Source organism: Terrapene carolina, unplaced genomic scaffold, assembly GCF_002925995.2.
Source record: "Terrapene carolina triunguis isolate 2854851 unplaced genomic scaffold, T_m_triunguis-2.0 Scaffold68, whole genome shotgun sequence".
Classification (NCBI taxonomy): Eukaryota; Metazoa; Chordata; order Testudines; family Emydidae; genus Terrapene; species Terrapene triunguis.
Window position 1 is genome coordinate 78,636,174 of NW_020664419.1, and position 16,841 is coordinate 78,653,014.

The 16,841-nt window shown below is 42.3% G+C and overlaps 1 protein-coding gene across 6 annotated transcripts in view; it reads left to right on the forward strand.

Annotated features, from left to right (window-relative positions):
- The window catches only part of TMPO (thymopoietin), a 45,274-nt gene that overhangs the window by 13,714 nt on the left and 14,719 nt on the right, over window positions 1-16,841 (forward strand). For all 6 annotated transcript variants that reach the window (XM_024199849.3, XM_024199850.3, XM_024199851.3 and 3 more), the window contains exons 2-3: window positions 6,715-6,841; window positions 11,742-11,900. In XM_024199849.3, the coding sequence (XP_024055617.1) occupies window positions 6,715-6,841; window positions 11,742-11,900 (286 nt within the window). The remainder of the gene's footprint in view (window positions 1-6,714; window positions 6,842-11,741; window positions 11,901-16,841) is intronic.

The window sequence follows — 16,841 nt, forward strand, 5'->3', positions numbered from 1 at the left end:
AAAAAAAAAAAAAAAAAAAAAAAAAAAAAAAAAAAAAAAGAAACACCTAATCCTGATTAATCACAGTTTTAATTGCACTGTTAAAAAAATAGAATACCAACTGAAATTTATTAATCAGCATGGACACGTCCTCTGGAATGGTGGTTGAAGCATGAAGGGACATATGAATCTTTAGCACATCTGGCACATAAATATCTTGTGACACCAGCTACAACAGTGCCATGTGAATGCCTGTTCTCACTTTCAGGTGACGTTGTAAACAAGAAGTGGGCAACATTATCTTCTGCAAATGTAAACAAGAGCTATTGGCTGAACAAGAAGTAGGACTGAGTGGACTTGTAGGCTTTAAAGTTTTACATTGGTTTTTTGAGTACAGTTATGTAACAAACAAAAACCACCTTGATTTGTAAGTTGCGTTTTCATGATAGAGATTGCACTACAGTACTTGTATGAGGTGAATTAAAAAATACTATGTATGTAATTCAAAATAACAAGGTGAGCACTGTACACTTTGTATTCTGTGTTGTAACTGAAATCAATATATTTGAAAATGTAGAAGAACATCCAAAATATTTAATAAATTTCAATTGGTATTCTATTGTTTAACAGTGCAATTATTTTTTTTTTTTTAATTGCTTGACAGCCCTATTTCAAAGATAACTCTGAAAAATGTGAACCAAGTGCAAAATTATGGAAAGAGGTCTGCAGAGAGCATTAAACAGCCCTATGATATGCTCTTCTCATCTGGGTGAGAGGCCAATGGTGTCTTGACTACAGCCATTGAATTTGGTATGTTTCCAAGATGCCACAGAATACAGAATTCTGCTGTCCATGTGGAATTTGCTATTTTGCTGCAACCAGGCACCCAACTATTTTGATCTACCTGCAGCTGCCTCTTGCTCTCCAGCTTTCTCCATGAGGGGAGTTAACTGGATTATAGTGCATGCTGTCTACACTGTTCTGTGGAGGAGGGTAGCAGGGGCTTAGGGAGCGAAAGATGGTATCCAGTTTGCAGTTAAGGGAAAGAACCAGAAATGCAGCTGGATTGCATATACAAGAGGTCAGTAGCCAAGGCTTGAAGAGTCAGATTTCCAGTGTCTCATCTGCCTGACCACCCCCCTCCTTTCTTGGATCACAGAAGCTAATGATGCCTATGGAGATGGTTCAACTGAGAACACAGGGAAAAAATGATGGTTGTTGGACTAGTTTTATAACAACTACTGATTTATTTTTGGTCAATAAGCCATAGTTTTGTTTTTGTAAAGGCAGGGGGATGATAGAGCAAATGAACTCTTCAGAATTTAGGGATGTTTGCATTGTGCTATGGAGGACATGAAAGATAGGGAAGGATGACTGTTCAGGTGCACAGTTTATGTGAGAAATCAATCCTTGTACCCTTTAGCTGTTGGGAGAAGACTGAGATTTCCTACAGGGATGCTGTCCTTTGAGCCTTGCTTAGGAAGAGTGGGGGGGGGGGGCTTAACTTCTGCTTCTGGTTATCTGATAAATTTGAAGTCTTTCCACTCCCCACTCATGTTGCTGGAAGTGGGGGAGAAGGAAGAAAATGTTCTCTTATCCCAGAGCCTTCTGGTTGCCATGAAAGTAGGTAGAGAGTTCTCACATTACTCCTCCCTAAAGCTTCCGGCTTGTCAAAGGGTGGTATTGTTTCCACTATTTAACTCCGTCTTCCTGTCCACACCTTCATTTGAGTGCCCCTTCCCATGGAATTGCTGTTGCTCAGAAGCTTCCCAAGCTTCTGCAGGATGAAATTGAATTGATTCTTATCAATTTCAGTGCTGCCCACAGAGATCTGAATAAACAGCAATGAAAACTAGCAAGAGTAGCCAGTTTTCACTCTGCTGCAGCTTGTAGAATCTCCAGGATAGCTGCGGAGACGCTAGAACTGGCTGCACAGTTAGGACATTTGTGCACGAGATTAACCTCTGTGGCTGGAAGGTTTTCCTTGCATCCTTAACATCTTAAACTTTTTTTTTTTTTTTTTTTTTTTTTTTCAAAATGAAAGCTCTGAATTTGGAAAAACTAATAGCAGTTGCTTGTGGAAGTTTCCTACTTGCCCTAGATGAATTGATATCTGTCCAGAAAAACGGTAAATCATGTTTTGTTGCTGGTAACATTCTAAAATTTTCTTTGAATATTAAATGTCTGTAATTGTTTCTCCTCTGGCATGCTGAGGTATTTGGTTTTGTAATGTCAGTCTGGTCAGTGATGTGGCCAGTGCCTTAACACCACTACAATACAGTACTAGCCTAAACAGATGCTTACTAGAGCATCCAGCATGAGTTTTAACATGCTGACTAGAGTTTGAGTCTTTAATTATTTCATTGCTTTGACCACTAAGGATAAGTAAGAAAAATTGAGCCAATGTGAAACTGGTTAAGATAAATGCCATGTTTAATGTTACAAACTAAGTGTGGCTGACAGACCAATAAGTAAACTTTAAAAAGGCCTCTCTTATAAATTGAGTTCTTCTATTATGTTGTAGGTTTGATAGTTTTCAACTGTTTTGGAACTAGTTATTGAGGCAATTAAAATGTTTATATGGGAAAACCAAAATGGGGTACACGTGGTTTAGGGATAGGACTAATCCCCTAATTGGATTACATTTGCACACTAATCTAGTCTCCTTGAGATTGCTTGGAATCCCTTAATTTCTGAAAGTGTAAAGAGTTGTGATAGTTTTTACTGAAGATACCTTACCATTCTTGCTGTGGGCTTGATCAGGCTCAAACTAGACATTGAGAAGCTTCCATTTTTGCATGAGTAGAGAGAGCAACATGCCATGGGAATTTATGGGCTAAAAGAATCCAAGTCTCCGCTCCAGAGCCCAAGAAGATACATATTACTTTGTGGAAAATCCAGAGCAACTGATAACCAGCCAGTTTCAGTTGGGATGCTGGCACTATCAAACCCTGGCACTAATGCCCCCTTTAATTTTATTTAAAGTAGTGTGATCCCTAAAATTTATACAAAGCTGCTCTGAATGGACAGCTAGACAGTTGCTGGGACTCTGGCAGAGGGCAGCCTGGCAGAGAAGGCTAAGTGGGAAAACTAGATATTGTCTCCTGCATCTCCTCTGCTGATTAAGTGCTTACATGGAATCTGTGCCTGTTCTGTGGAGACCCAGGCCTCTGAAGTGCTAAGGCAGGGGCAGGGTTTCTGCAGCCTTTCTCCCTGAGTGGGGCAGCTCCCAGAAAGCAGTGGCAGTATCTCAGTAGCAAAATCCCAGAGGCCTGACACAGATGACCACATCAGCCTGGGATCAGCAAGCAGTGGCTCCCTTTCTCCTCTCCTCTCCCCCACGGTAGGCTGAAGCATGGTATCAAAGAGTCAGCAAAGCTTCCCACCCAGTCACCAAAGTCCACATTCTCAGACACATTGTCTGGCTGCGGAGCAGCTGCGCACTGCTGCTGCAGTGGCAGAGAGCTACTGACAAGGATCCAAGGACAAGGTGAGCCTCATATGGGGCCCCTGAGCCCAACCCCTTCCTCCATTCCTACCAGCAGTGTAAGTCCATTGCAGCAAATGGACCAAGGACTCCCTTTGAACGTCCATGGTCGGAGCCTGGTACCCATCACATCTCCAGGCCACATGCAGGAATCTGACTTGAACAAAGCATGAGACCCTGGGAAGCCCCCTTTCTGACCCAGTCCAGCACAAACCTCCTCTTTTTCAGGAAAAGACAGCTGTGCAAAAGAGTAACCACAAGGACCACCCGCTCCCCTCCCCAACCCCCAGGAACCAGCAGTCTGAAGTTTCTCTCTCCTGAGGAGGAGGAGGATCAAGGGGAGGCATAAGAAAGTGGTCTCTCAGATGTTCAGACCCCCCTAGTTGCCCCAACATAAAACATTCCAAAAAAAGAAAATGTTCTCTTATCCCATCTTCTGAAGAGTCTGATTCATGGGATTCCTCTAGTTGGCACACAGTGAAATCAGTTTCCCTCAAGCTGCATAATTCTGCAGAGCATAGCAGGGCAAATAATACTCAGCACCTGGTTCCCCTGCTCACGTCCACGGAGTATAATGGCAGATACAGTCCTCCAGAGAGAAGCTCACTACCTGATGCTTTGACTGTGCATTCCTTTTGCCCATTTGCTCCCTAAACATCAAAGTCAAATGGAATGTTGCGGCTGACTGCTCCGAAGGCAAAATTAGATAATTGAGAATGGGAATTATTGCACTCTCCTGGTAAAGAAATTGTCTCTCAGCAGTAGCTCTATTTGTCTGACTGGAATCACAAAGTTTTAGTATTGTTCTCTTTCTGGTTGGTTCACAACCAAGGCAACAGATACCTTGTTGCAAAGATGATCAAAAAGTTCCTTTTTATGCCTTTACCCCACTTCTTCTCCTCACCAGAATGCTTAAGGAGAGAAAGTAGCACTGGTAATTCTGGTATCCCCAGTCTGGCCATGGAGGGCTGGTTCTCTGATCTCCTTGACAAGGTATAAATACCTCCCATGTGCTTTCCATTCAGAAGAGAGATGATCTTACAAGGGCTACTGGATAATAAAGTACAAGAGCATTTGTCTTTCTAACCTGACCTGTGTGGTGAATATGCACTTTGAGAGGTCTGGATCAGAATCCAGACAGTTCTAGCCTAGCTACCTGGTTCTTGAACAGAGCCTCTGAGGCCAAAGAGATTATTTATTTAGTGTGCCAATATCCACAACTTTAGCTTCCAGAAAGAAATATACTAATTCAGCATATTTATGGACCCATTTGAGGTTTAAACCACTGATGCTAGGACAACAGCGTTGTCCCCCATATCTGCACCAATGCCACATTTTCTCAGATTTCTTCAAAATGTACTTGGATTAGGCCTGGCACTTCAGGCTCTCAGAGGTCAGGTTGCTGCTTTGTCTAGAATCCTTAGTGTAGTAGATAAGTAGTGAATTTCATCTTCCCCAGATGTCCAGCATTTTAGCACTTTTTGATAGTCTTGTCTGAGCACAGGATAGCTGACTTAGGAACTCCGTTGTACTCCAAAGACAAATTTTGGTATTTGGATGTCTCCAGACCTCTCAAGTGCATATTCATCACACAGGTCAGGTCAGAAAGACAAATGCTCTTGTACTTTATTATCCAGTGTCAAAGGGAAAGAGGTTTTTTGGGGTTTTTTGTTTTTTTTGGGGTCCCCCCGGTGGCTGAGATGCTGCATCTCAGACGCATACCATAAAAGTCAAAAAGCCTAATTCTATTTTCCAATATCAGAGCTCACTCCACCAGAGCTGTGGCACCTTCATGGGCAGAAATATCATTTGCCTCATACAAGAAAATCTGTAAAACTGCTATCTGGTCATCTTGTTCATATCACCTTTGAATTCTACAAGCTGGACATCCAGTCATTGGATGCTGGTTTGGTAGATAGGTGCTCCTCACTGTAATGTCACAAAAACTATCAGGAAAGGGTTATCCCCTCTAACATCTGTACATAACAGTATATGGTCCTCTTTCCCCCCCCATCTGAGTGGACACCACTATAAAATCCTTGTTTCACTGATCTGCCATGTACTTCATTGCATTATATTCATTCAAGCAAGAATAGGAAAATTTATCTGTATCTTACTTGAAAACTTTCTTTCTTGGAGTAAAGAGGTCCGCACATCCCACCCACCCTGAATGGGCTATTCATTGGAAAAGGATAGTGAATTATTAATTGGCATTCAGTTAGTTATTCACTGAAATCCTTGCTTTGCAGGAGGCTTTTTCTGTTTAGTCTTAATACTTAATTTTCCTCTCAGATATAGAGGAAAATTAGCTTTTCCTAGGCTATGGAAGTGTAACAACTGGCAGTTTCTCAGAGGTGAAGCCACACCTCTCCTGCCTCTGACAGGTTTGGTCGGTCTCCAAGGCTGCAGAGAGCAGAGTACCCAGTGTTATGGATCTGCAGGCTTCATTACTCCAAGAAAGGAAATTTTCAGGTGAGACATGAATACGTTTCCTATTGAGGAATAGTGCAGCTTGGCAGAGAGTTATAGAAGTTGTAGACCGTGACTGTTTGTTTGCTGATTGCGCCTGGCTTTGTCTGCAATGACCAACTTAGAATTTCACCAGTGGTAGCAATAGTGGCAGCAATAATGTAGATTTTACTAAAATGTATGCAACTCTCCAGAGAATGGTGAGGAGCGGCAGGAGCATGAGCCCATTACTACCTTAAGAGGAAAGAGGTGCTCGAAGGCCCAAGACTTCCTGTGTGTCCACAAGGGTAGTGGAGATCTGCCACTGGTAACTAAATACACACACAGCTTGTGGGGTGTGATGGCAAAGGTATTTTTCAGCTTGGTGGGCTAGTAGGTGTAGTCTTCAGGCAAATAGGTGTTGGGGAAGTTTTCAAACCTGATCTATCCATTGTAGGAAAGATAAGACTTGTGATGGCCTGTGCTAGTCTCAATCAGCATAGAAGATAAGAAAAATGTGTAGGATCTGACCTCCGAGGCTCTTAAAACACATTGTTCTTTCACGACAACTGGCCTATGTTCAGTTAAGACTTCCATGCTGGGTGAAGTATTTTTATCTGGTATTGATAAAGGTAACACTACTAAACAAAAATGAGTGAATATCAAAAGTGCTGTCCTCTATTGCTTCAGTACAGCTCACATGCATTCTCTCTACTCCTTCAATAGGGACAAAGACTTTGGTTTTGTAATGCGTGGAGAAATGGTGTAATTTTTTTTCTTTCTTTCTTTTCCCTTTACAGAAAGCCACAAAGAAAACAGACAAGCCCAGGCTGGAGGAGAAAGATGACCTAGATGTAACAGAGCTCAGTAATGAAGACCTTCAAGAGCAACTTGTAAAATATGGAGTGACCCCTGGTCCAATTTTAGGTAGGTAAAATATATCAAATACTACTGATTCACTATGTATAATTGCGTACAACTTTTGCATCACATAAGTAATATATGGTCTGTGCTGCAGAGCTTACAGTGTAAATAGCTAATACGGTAGTCTAAATTTTCTGTGAGAAATATGATTTAAGTAAAATAAAATACACTTCTGGTTCTTTAACAGAAGGTAATTGCAACAACCATTGCTAAACAGAGTTTGTACTCCAAACAGGTAATTTAACTTACAAATATCCATACATGTGAAATTAAACAATTTACATTAATGAGAAGACTAATTGTACAACCTTAGAATTAGTGGATTGATATTAAATCAACAATTAGCATACCTTGATTTAAATCTATTTTAATCTTGTTTTGCTTTTGTACTTTAGTTACTTCCCTAAAAAGAGGCTAATTGGTTGTAATCATTAAAACATGATCTACATTGCCAAGAGGCCTAGTCAAAAAAATTGACAATGGTTAGGCTCCTGGTGTGCTGCCTCTCATGCTGACCGATATTGTTTCATTTCCTTTCATTTCCCAGTCAGACTCTATCCATCTTTTGGTGACTGATGCGTTATTTACTAGATTAATTTTTTACTTGTGATTTGTGTCAAGCTCTGTTTGGATGAAAACTGGAATGCAATTAAAAATGCACAAAACCACAGTATTTACTTTTTTTGTTAAAAATAAAGCTACTTTAAATGTGCTGGATACACAAGGTAAAACAAGTTTATCAAAACGTGTCTTACATTTAAAACTAACTGACTGTAGTTACGTGAATTGATTTGTTTCTGGTCATCACATCCTTCCAAGATTTTTAGAACTGTAGCTCTCATCCTTTCCCACCTAGTTCATGTTTTTAGTTTGGAAGAGGAAGATAAACTTTCCTGCTGTTTCAACTCCATTTCAGTTTATTCAGTTCAATTACTACTTCAGAGCTGACACATTCATGAAGAGAGCATGTGCAGAAGAGGCTGTTGCTGTCAAAAGATAGTTCAGTACTTCAACAAACCCTGGTTCCAAGTGCTTAGCCAGTGACTTCCACCAGGTCAGTCGTCTGACTACCTTGAAAACTTCAGCTTCAAACATATATTGCATAATAAGAACAACATAAACATAAGAACAGCCGTACCGGGTCAGACCAAAGGTCCATCTAGCCCAGTATCCTGTCTACCGACGGTGGCCAATGCCAGGTGCCCCAGAGGGCGTGAACCTAACAGGCAATGATCAAGTGATCTCTCTCTCCTGCCATCCATCTCCATCCTCTGACAAACAGAGGCTAGGGACACCATTCCTTACCCATCCTGGCTAATGGCCATTAATGGACTTAACCACCATGAATTTATCCAGTTCTCTTTTAAACACTGTTATAGTCCTAGCCTTCACAACCTCCTCAGGTAAAGAGTTCCACAAGTTGACTGTGCGCTGCGTGAAGAAGAACTTCCTTGTATTTGTTTTAAACCTGCTGCCTATTAATTTCATTTGGTGACCCCCTAGTTCTTATATTATGGGAATAAGTAAATAACTTTTCCTTATCCACTTTCTCCACATCAGTCATGATTTTATCACTCATGATTTTATATACCTCTATCATATCACCCCTTAGTCTCCCTTTTTTCCAAGCTGAAGAGTCCTATCCTGTTTAATCTCTCCTCATATGGGACCCGTTCCAAACCCCTAATCATTTTAGTTGCCCTTTTCTGAACCTTTTCTAGTGCCAGTATATCCTTTTTGAGATGAGGAGACCACATCTGTATGCAGTATTCGAGATGTGGGCATACCATTGATTTATATAAGGGCAATAATATATTCTCAGTCTTATTCTCTATCCCCTTTTTAATGATTCCTAACATCCTGTTTGCTTTTTTGACCACCTCTGCACACTGCATGGACATCTTCAGAGAACTATCCACGATGACTCCAAAATCTTTTCCCGACTCGTTGTAGCTAAATTATATTGTATGTATAGTTGGGGTTATTTTTTCCAATGTGCATTACTGTACATTTATCCACATTAAATTTCATTTGTCATTTTGTTGCCCAATCACTTAATTTTGTGAGATCTTTTTGAAGTTCTTCACAGTTAAGACCAAAGCAGACTATCTTGAGCAGTTTAGTATCATCTACAAACTTAAATAATATTAAAACTTAGATGATAATTTATCTAATGTAAATTAAGTTAATTATAGTAAGTTTTAGGCCTAAACATAGGTTGTCATACCTTCAAATTTAATTTTAAATAGGCTTATTTTTATAAAAATATTTAAATCATCTGATTTTTAAAAATTACTTTCATCTACCTTGTTCAGAACACTTTTTTCTATAGTCTGAACAAATACAATTCATGGAGTAGGTTTGAGAAACTGGGCATTAGACCTCCATATAGCCAATAATTTATATACCTTTCTGTGGCTCATGACTTTCATAGGTCACCTGCACAGCAGACTGACCAGTCAGGAGAGAATTTGCATTACTCAGTAAGCTGACTTGAAGAAACATGATGCAAAGTAATGTTAGGGAGCTGTTGGGAAAGCAGAGGTGGAAACACAAATATAAATGCTTTCACACTGCAGTTCCCTGTTATAAGTTTGTTTGTTTGTTTGTTTTTCTTCCCTCTCCCTGAAAAATCACTTTTTAGTATGCATTCCCAAGACTAGTAATCGCAGAATGTGACTGCAGTGAGATGGTGCCAGTAGTCTCTTTAAAACACCAAAGATTGAACTTTCCTACTCTAAACTGTTTGCTATTGGACGACTCCTTCCCCAGTTGAAATAGGTTCAAACATCTAAATTGCTGGTGTAGGTATATACTTAGCCTGTTTCGTATCCTCTGCAGCAGAGCTCTAATGGAACTGTTAGCTACAGAGATATTAGTCCACGCTGCCTGTCTCAGATTTTTCTGTGCTGACTTTCTGCCCCAAAGTATGCATAAACAGCCAGTGCAGAAACGTACACAAAACCCTTAAAGTAACACTGGAGGAAGAGCCACCTACAAAATCCAAATGCTTAACCTATAATTGGGAAGATTCCTTAATTTGAATCGGAACAGACATGGTGACCTACCAAAAATGGATCACATGGTCTTGAGAAAGACACTGCCACTCCCTCCGAAGGAAAACTTGGTAGGCTCATGCTTGAGTAGAAACAAAGCAACATCAGCTACTTTCAGGGCATTGACAGCCTCCATGGGGTTTGCATGAGTAGCTCTGATATGGAAGAGATACACTTGACCTCATACATCTTCAGGCTATAAAATTTTTGTGAGTAGAAACTCCACTTTGAAAGATCTCTGTAGCTACAATAACATCAGCTGCCTCTTTAGATATCCTGTGTTTCATAGCTGGAATAATAGACTACAGTGTTGTCTTGTATTTATACTATACCTAGAGGAAGTGGGCATCCAGGCCAAACAGTTGGCACCACTAAGTATTATGTGGGAAAGCTCTCTGGACAAGAAGTTAGGAAGGTCCTAATGTCTGAATCAATACAAGAAGAATATAAGCCATACTCAAAATCCTATAAATCCAATAGTTCTAAAGTTTCTTAGCAAACAAATACAAGAGAGCTAATGCAACGGGGTAAATAGATTCAGGGCAAACTCATAAGATGCTTGCTAAATTCCTTGAAGCAGACAGAATGATTTGCTAGTATACTTCTGTTTGCAGAAAGCTGGATGCTTACCACATTAGATGAATGACTTCTGGATATAGCCCAGAAGGAATATGAGGAAAAATTGATCAAAACTCTCAGATGCAGATTTAAACTTTAAACAGCCCATAAAAGAAAGCGAGTAGGAAGGAAGTAATGCTACTTTTAGATATCTCTAATAGAAACTGTTTTCTTGCTTGCTAATCTTGGTTCACAATTGATCGTGTGGGAAGAGAGAAATAATTTATCTGAATTACTTTTAACAAGCTTCTGAGAGGCAGACACTAATGTACACCCTAGTAGCCATCTCCCAGAGATTTTCTCACCTATAGACCTGAAGGAGATATGTCTTACATACCTATCTGTACCGCTTGCAGGAGGTTCCTTCATTAAACAGCATTTGTCTGTCTAGCCACAGCTTGTTGAGTACTTTCATAAAAGTACTGATATTGTTGATAGTGGCACCTGATAGGAAATGATTTGTCTGTCCCTCTTATATGAAGTTGTCTAGTTAAGGTCCCCTCCAGAAACTAGCCAATAGCTGCCAACTGTGTACAGACCAGATCCTGGAGAAGCTGAAAACTCCTATTTAGGAGGTCCATGGTTCCTTTGATTATTGTGCCTCTAGGGATTGATTTTGTGTATGGATACCTAACAGTAGACCAAATTCCTTTTGATACTTCCACACTTTCTCCTCTTATGCCGTGGATATCAGGCATTTGCCCAAGCGGCATTCTTTACTTCCAGTGACTAATTCTGGGGGCAGAACCAAACCTGTGAGCAAGCTGAAGACTGACAGGCAGATCTGTGTGCCTTACTAGTTGAAGAAAATATATTCTTAGCTCAGCATTAATACATCTTCCTTTTAACCCACCAACAACTAAACAATGAAACTAACTTGTCACTTGCATGATTGATTGGGGAAGGGACACTTATGGCTCAAGCAAAGATCCAGCATGCTCTCTTCATATTATAGGAATAAAACAGGTGAGTAGAATGCTCTGACTTTTTTTTATTTTTATTATTTATTATTATTATTATTATTATTAATTGTTTTAAGCAGGCACATCCTGTGTTGAGTAGCTTTTTACTTTCTAAACCTGTTTGGCCAAACCGACAGAGGCAAGTCATAAGAGAAGTAGCCAGTAAGACCGCTAAGGGTCTGTAAACCAGGAAGGTCCAACATTGGAGTCAAGTAAAGGTGCACAATCTATCTTAATTCTTTGAATATATTTTCTGCCTTGTTACAGCTACTACAAGAAAGATCTATGAGAAGAAATTGCAGAAACTGAAGGAACAAGGCCCAGAGTTGGGGTCATCGACACCTCTACCAACAGTTTCTTCATCAGCTGAGAACACCAAACAGAATGGAAATAATGATTCTGACCAGTACAGTGACAATGAAGAAGGTAAAACTAAAGTGGAAACTCAAAATAAATATAAATTGCTTGAGTTAAGTTAAGAATGAGTACCGTATATACTCGATCATAAGCCGGTTCGTTTATAAGCCCACCACTACCACCACCCCCCAAAGATGGATAAGTAAAAATGGAAAATGTTTATAACCCATTCATAAACTGACCCTATAATTCAGGGGTCAGCAAACTTTGGCTCCCGGGCCATCAGAATAAGTCGCTGGTGGGCTGAGATGGTTTGTTTACCTCAAGCGTCCGCAGGCATGGAGGTAAACCTAAGTAAACAAAGTGTCCCGGCGCACCAGCTACTTACCCTGAACAGGGGGGAGAAGCTGGAAATCAGGGGAGTAACCCCTGTGACCACCCTCCACCTGACCCCACCCCTAGCCCGGGACTCCCTCACTCTCCCCATCCCATCCCTTTGGGATCCCCACACTCTCCCCATCCCATCCCTTCCCACCTTATCTGTGGAGGGCTAGGGGAGGATGTCTCTGACCTGGCTGGAGCTGCTCCAGCAGGCTGGGCAGCGCAGCCGCAGCCTGCTCCGGTGGGCCAGACCGGGTGGTGCGGCCGCAGCATGTTCCAGCGGGCTGGGCCGGGTGGTGCGGCCACAGCGTGCTCTGTCAGGCCGGGTGGCGCAGCCACAGCCTGCTCTGGGGGGCGGGGCCGAGCGCCACAGCTGCAGCCTGCCAGCCCCAGAGCTGCAGCTGCTTCGGAGGCTGGGGGGAGAGCAGTGTGGCCAGAAGGGGAGAAACTCTGGCTCCGCCTCTTCCCTTCTGGCTGTGCCGCCTCTCCTTGCTCCCTCTGGGGGGAGGGGCTGTGTCCCACCTCTCCCTCTCTATATCCTAAGGTTACCATTCATCCGGATTCCCCCGGACATGTCCGGCTTTTAGAGTTAAAAATAGCATCCAGGGGGAATTTGTAAATGTCCGGACGCACGCGCACGCACACACACACACACACACACACACACACGCATAGCGCGCGCGGCTGACGGCAGCCGGCCGGATGGTGCCACTTACATGGGGCTCTGACAGCCAGAGAGAGCCCCTCCTTCGCTTCCCCCTCCTCTCCCCTGCAGCTGAGAGCACTCCCTCCCTCCCAGATCACCAGCCGGCCGTTCGCACCGGCAGTCTGGAGCTCCACCCCCTGCTCCTCCTCCCCGGCACGCTGGTCTGAGCGGCAGGGTAGGGGGGCCAGGGGGTCGGAGAAGGGGCAGGGAGGTTCTGGAGGGGGCAGTCGAGACAGGGAGCGGTGGGGGGTCGGGAGTTCGAGGGGGGGCTTTCTGAGGGTGTGGGGGGTGGATAAGGTTTTGGGCAGTCAGGGTAGAGGGTAGGGTCTCAGGAGGGGACAAAGAGCAGGGAGGCTTAGGTGGGGGTGGGGTTCTGGAGGGCAGTTAAGAGCAGGGGTCCCAGGAGGGGTAGTCAGGGGACAAGGAGCGGGGGGAGGGTTGGGGGTTCTGAGGGGGGCAGGAAGTGGGAGGGAGGGGGCGGGGCTCCTCCCGTCCTCTTTTTTGCTTGCTGAAATATGGTAACCCTATATATCCTTATGAGCAAGAACAAAACATAGCATTCTTTTACACTAATGATGTGTTGGAGACAGAATTAACATTTCTCACAATTGGGATGGGCTCTGAACTTGAGCTCACCAATATTGACCACTGTATCAGGGTTTAGAAAAAACTTGGTGTATGGAGCAAGTCTGAGTTTGGACATGCGAGTGGGCTGACTAAAGCTAGGGAGCAGAGTTGCTGGCTCTTTCCTCTTCGGGAAGTTATCAAGCCAGGCAACAGAGTAGCCCAGGAACTGCTCCTTTGAGTACCAGCTGTGAACACAGTATCTCAGACACTACCACTTCTTAATGAGGAAGGAGGAGAGCCAGAAAATAGAACAGCTGTCACTGTTACTTTCCCTGGATAAGGTGAGCTAGGAATCTAAGCAAGCCAGATACCATGTCTGCTTCCCTGCAGGAGTAAGGGGGGACAACAGGAGTGAGCCTGTGTGTTGATGGGTGGAGGAGGAGGAAAAGAGAGATTTGTCAGAGGAAAGTGTGCAAACCTCTAACTGTGGAGAACTAACCACTGGAATAAATTACCAAGCAAGATGGTAAATTTTTCATCACTGAGATACTGATTTTTTTTAAAAGATGATCTGGTTCAACCACAAGTTATTAGGCTCATTGCTGGAATTACTGAAATGCAGGAGGTTAAACTTGATCTGAATGGTCTCATCCAGTCTTGAAATCTGTGGGAAAAGGAGAGCTGGAAAAGATAAGTGAGATGTTAGGAGAAATGCAATGTAGAGAGTCTTCCCCCCCGCCCCCTCTTAAGCCTGGTAAAAACATGCTTTCTCTTGGAGTTGATTGGTGGAAAAACTCCACAAAGGTTAAAGACGAATAGCAGTTATGTTATTTGCCAAGTATATTTATTCCTTAGACATAAAGACACACATTGTCCAGAATGAAGGGATTGCAGTTCTGTAAGTAGAACACAATAAAAGCTTCCAGTCTATTAAGTAGTTAATACTTATTGCTTTTCAGTTCTAGCTCTCAAAGCATTTTACAAAGAAAGGGAAGTTGAAATATACCCATCTTAGACTTGGGGAAACAGGTCACATTACCAGTCAGCTGCAAAGTCAGGAATAGAATGCCCATCTCTGAACTCCTGAACAGTATTGCCACGCCCACTTTTGTATCTAGCCTTGGATAGATACACACTGATAGACTTACTCGTTTTTATTTAAAGCACCTAACCCATTAAAGTCTTGCCAGAACAGTCCAGACCTGCTAAAAATATTTATACTGACGTTGTTGGACGGGAAGCAGGGTGTCTCTTTAATTCAGAATTCTATCCATTTAAATTGAACTATCTTCTGTGGCTCTCCCACAGTTTTTCTATCACTTTGATCCAATGAATTGTCATGATTTTACAAGCATAGGTTAGGGATAGAAAATTCAGATTTTTGATTTTATAGTCTTAAATCAGAGCTGTTCCTTTCTTTTCTTTCTGTGAATTCTTCCCTTTCTGGGCTCAGCTTATGACCTTTTATATTTGTAATCAGCTATCAAGCTAAACTTCTGTCAGCATCTCAGTCGTAGTGTCACTGTCACTTCTCCAACATTACCTTCAGTTGTTTATATAAATTCAGGACCTCTGGTAGAATCCTGTTGTAAAGTGTATGTTATGTTTTTGATCACAGTCCTCAAGCTCAGTGCAAACTTCAGTTTGCTTACATCAACTGGATACAGATGTAGTGATTACATCTGAAACTCCCAGAAAAATTGTCACTAGGAAGCTATGGCATCCATCCTCCCTTCTCAGTCAAACAAACCTGAAGTTGCTGAGGGCTGTGAAAGAATTTATGAAGTTCTTGTATTCTTGGGATGTGCATAGATCTCTTTAGTTTGCTGCTTAACCCTTGACAATATTTACATTTCAGAAGAATTTAGTTCTAACCGCTTCATTTAGTTGAATAGTTTTCTACCACCTCAACTTAAGGTTTTTTTGAGTCAGTAATTTATGCACTGTTTTGGAATCACTACTAACCTGGGTACAATTAGAATGGAGTCTTGTGGGCTCTAGGATGGGTAAGGGGAAACTTACTTTGCTAGAATCTTGCCTGTAATAAAATCTTTCTACAGAAAGCTTGCTACCTCATAGTATTTCTTTCTGTCTTCACTGTTGACTTCACTGGGTGGTGGTTTCTTATTCTAACATTCATATAAACTCACTTTTTTTCTAGGAAAATATAAAGCTTCAAGCTGCTTTAATTAAAAAAAAAAAAAAAAAAAAAAAAAAGCATAGATACTGCTTAGCTCATATGTGTTTATCAGCAATATTAACATATGCCTTCAGTCTTGCCCACTCCCTACCTCTGCTAAACACCTACGTCAGCGCAGGAAGATGGACTCCTTGCTTTACTAATGACCATCCACCTGCATTGTTAGTTAGCATACATTTCAGTAATTTGGCCTGGTAACTGTAGAAATAGGCACACCTCTTCACTAATCATTCTATCATCTTGTACAGTTGTGCACAGTTTATCAATAAGGGGGCATCCAAAGTCCCAAGTGTTTATGGAGGTCATTGGACTTTGTCCTGAACCATTTCATGATTCATGTCGTTGAGGGCAGCATTAACTACAAAAGCTTCAACACATAAGCAAACTGGTGTATTTTCTGGGTTGCAGTTGTGGGGGTTTGGAGCCTAAACTCTCTAAACCATAATCTTCCAATGGATTTTCAATGACTGGGCAAGCAGCCTGCAGGCTGGCCTAGACTGATTTGTGTTTGACTAACAATGCTTTTCTTCAGGATTGTGACTTCTAAGGTAGGGGTTCTGAGGACAAAGTTTTTGGTGGCCACTCTCGCACTTTTTCCTAAAATACTTAATTAGCTTTAGGAAAAACAAATAAATATGCACATGTACATGTCCAAATCATTGTAATTTATGTATTGCTAGCTAGTAAGTCTGTTGTGAAATATGATATTAACAAACATACAAGTATTACATTTCACAGCAGATTTAACTTGTCCCCAGGCATGGCAGGACTGAGGAAGCCCTGGATGTGGGGCAAGGGAAGGCAGCAGGAAGCCAGAGCCTGTCACCCCAGGGCTGAAGCCCAAAGCCTGAGCCCCACCGCCCCTGGGAAGGTGGGGAACTCACTGGCTGCCATCTCCTCCAGCATTGTGTCCCAGGTGTCTCCTGAGGAGGGCAGGGCCCACCCCGTGCTGGCAGCCCCAGCAACCAAGGTGGTGCATCCAGGACCAACAGGGAGGGGCTGCTATTTTGCCTGCTTCCCCCTCCCCCTAATCATAGCCCAGGAGGCTGTGGTCACAAGAAAAGACCTTGGTGGCTGCATTTGAGAAACACTGCTTTAAGGTATGCTTTCCTTCCTTTCGTTCTCTGCTCAGTCACTTCTCAAAGTCAGACACAGT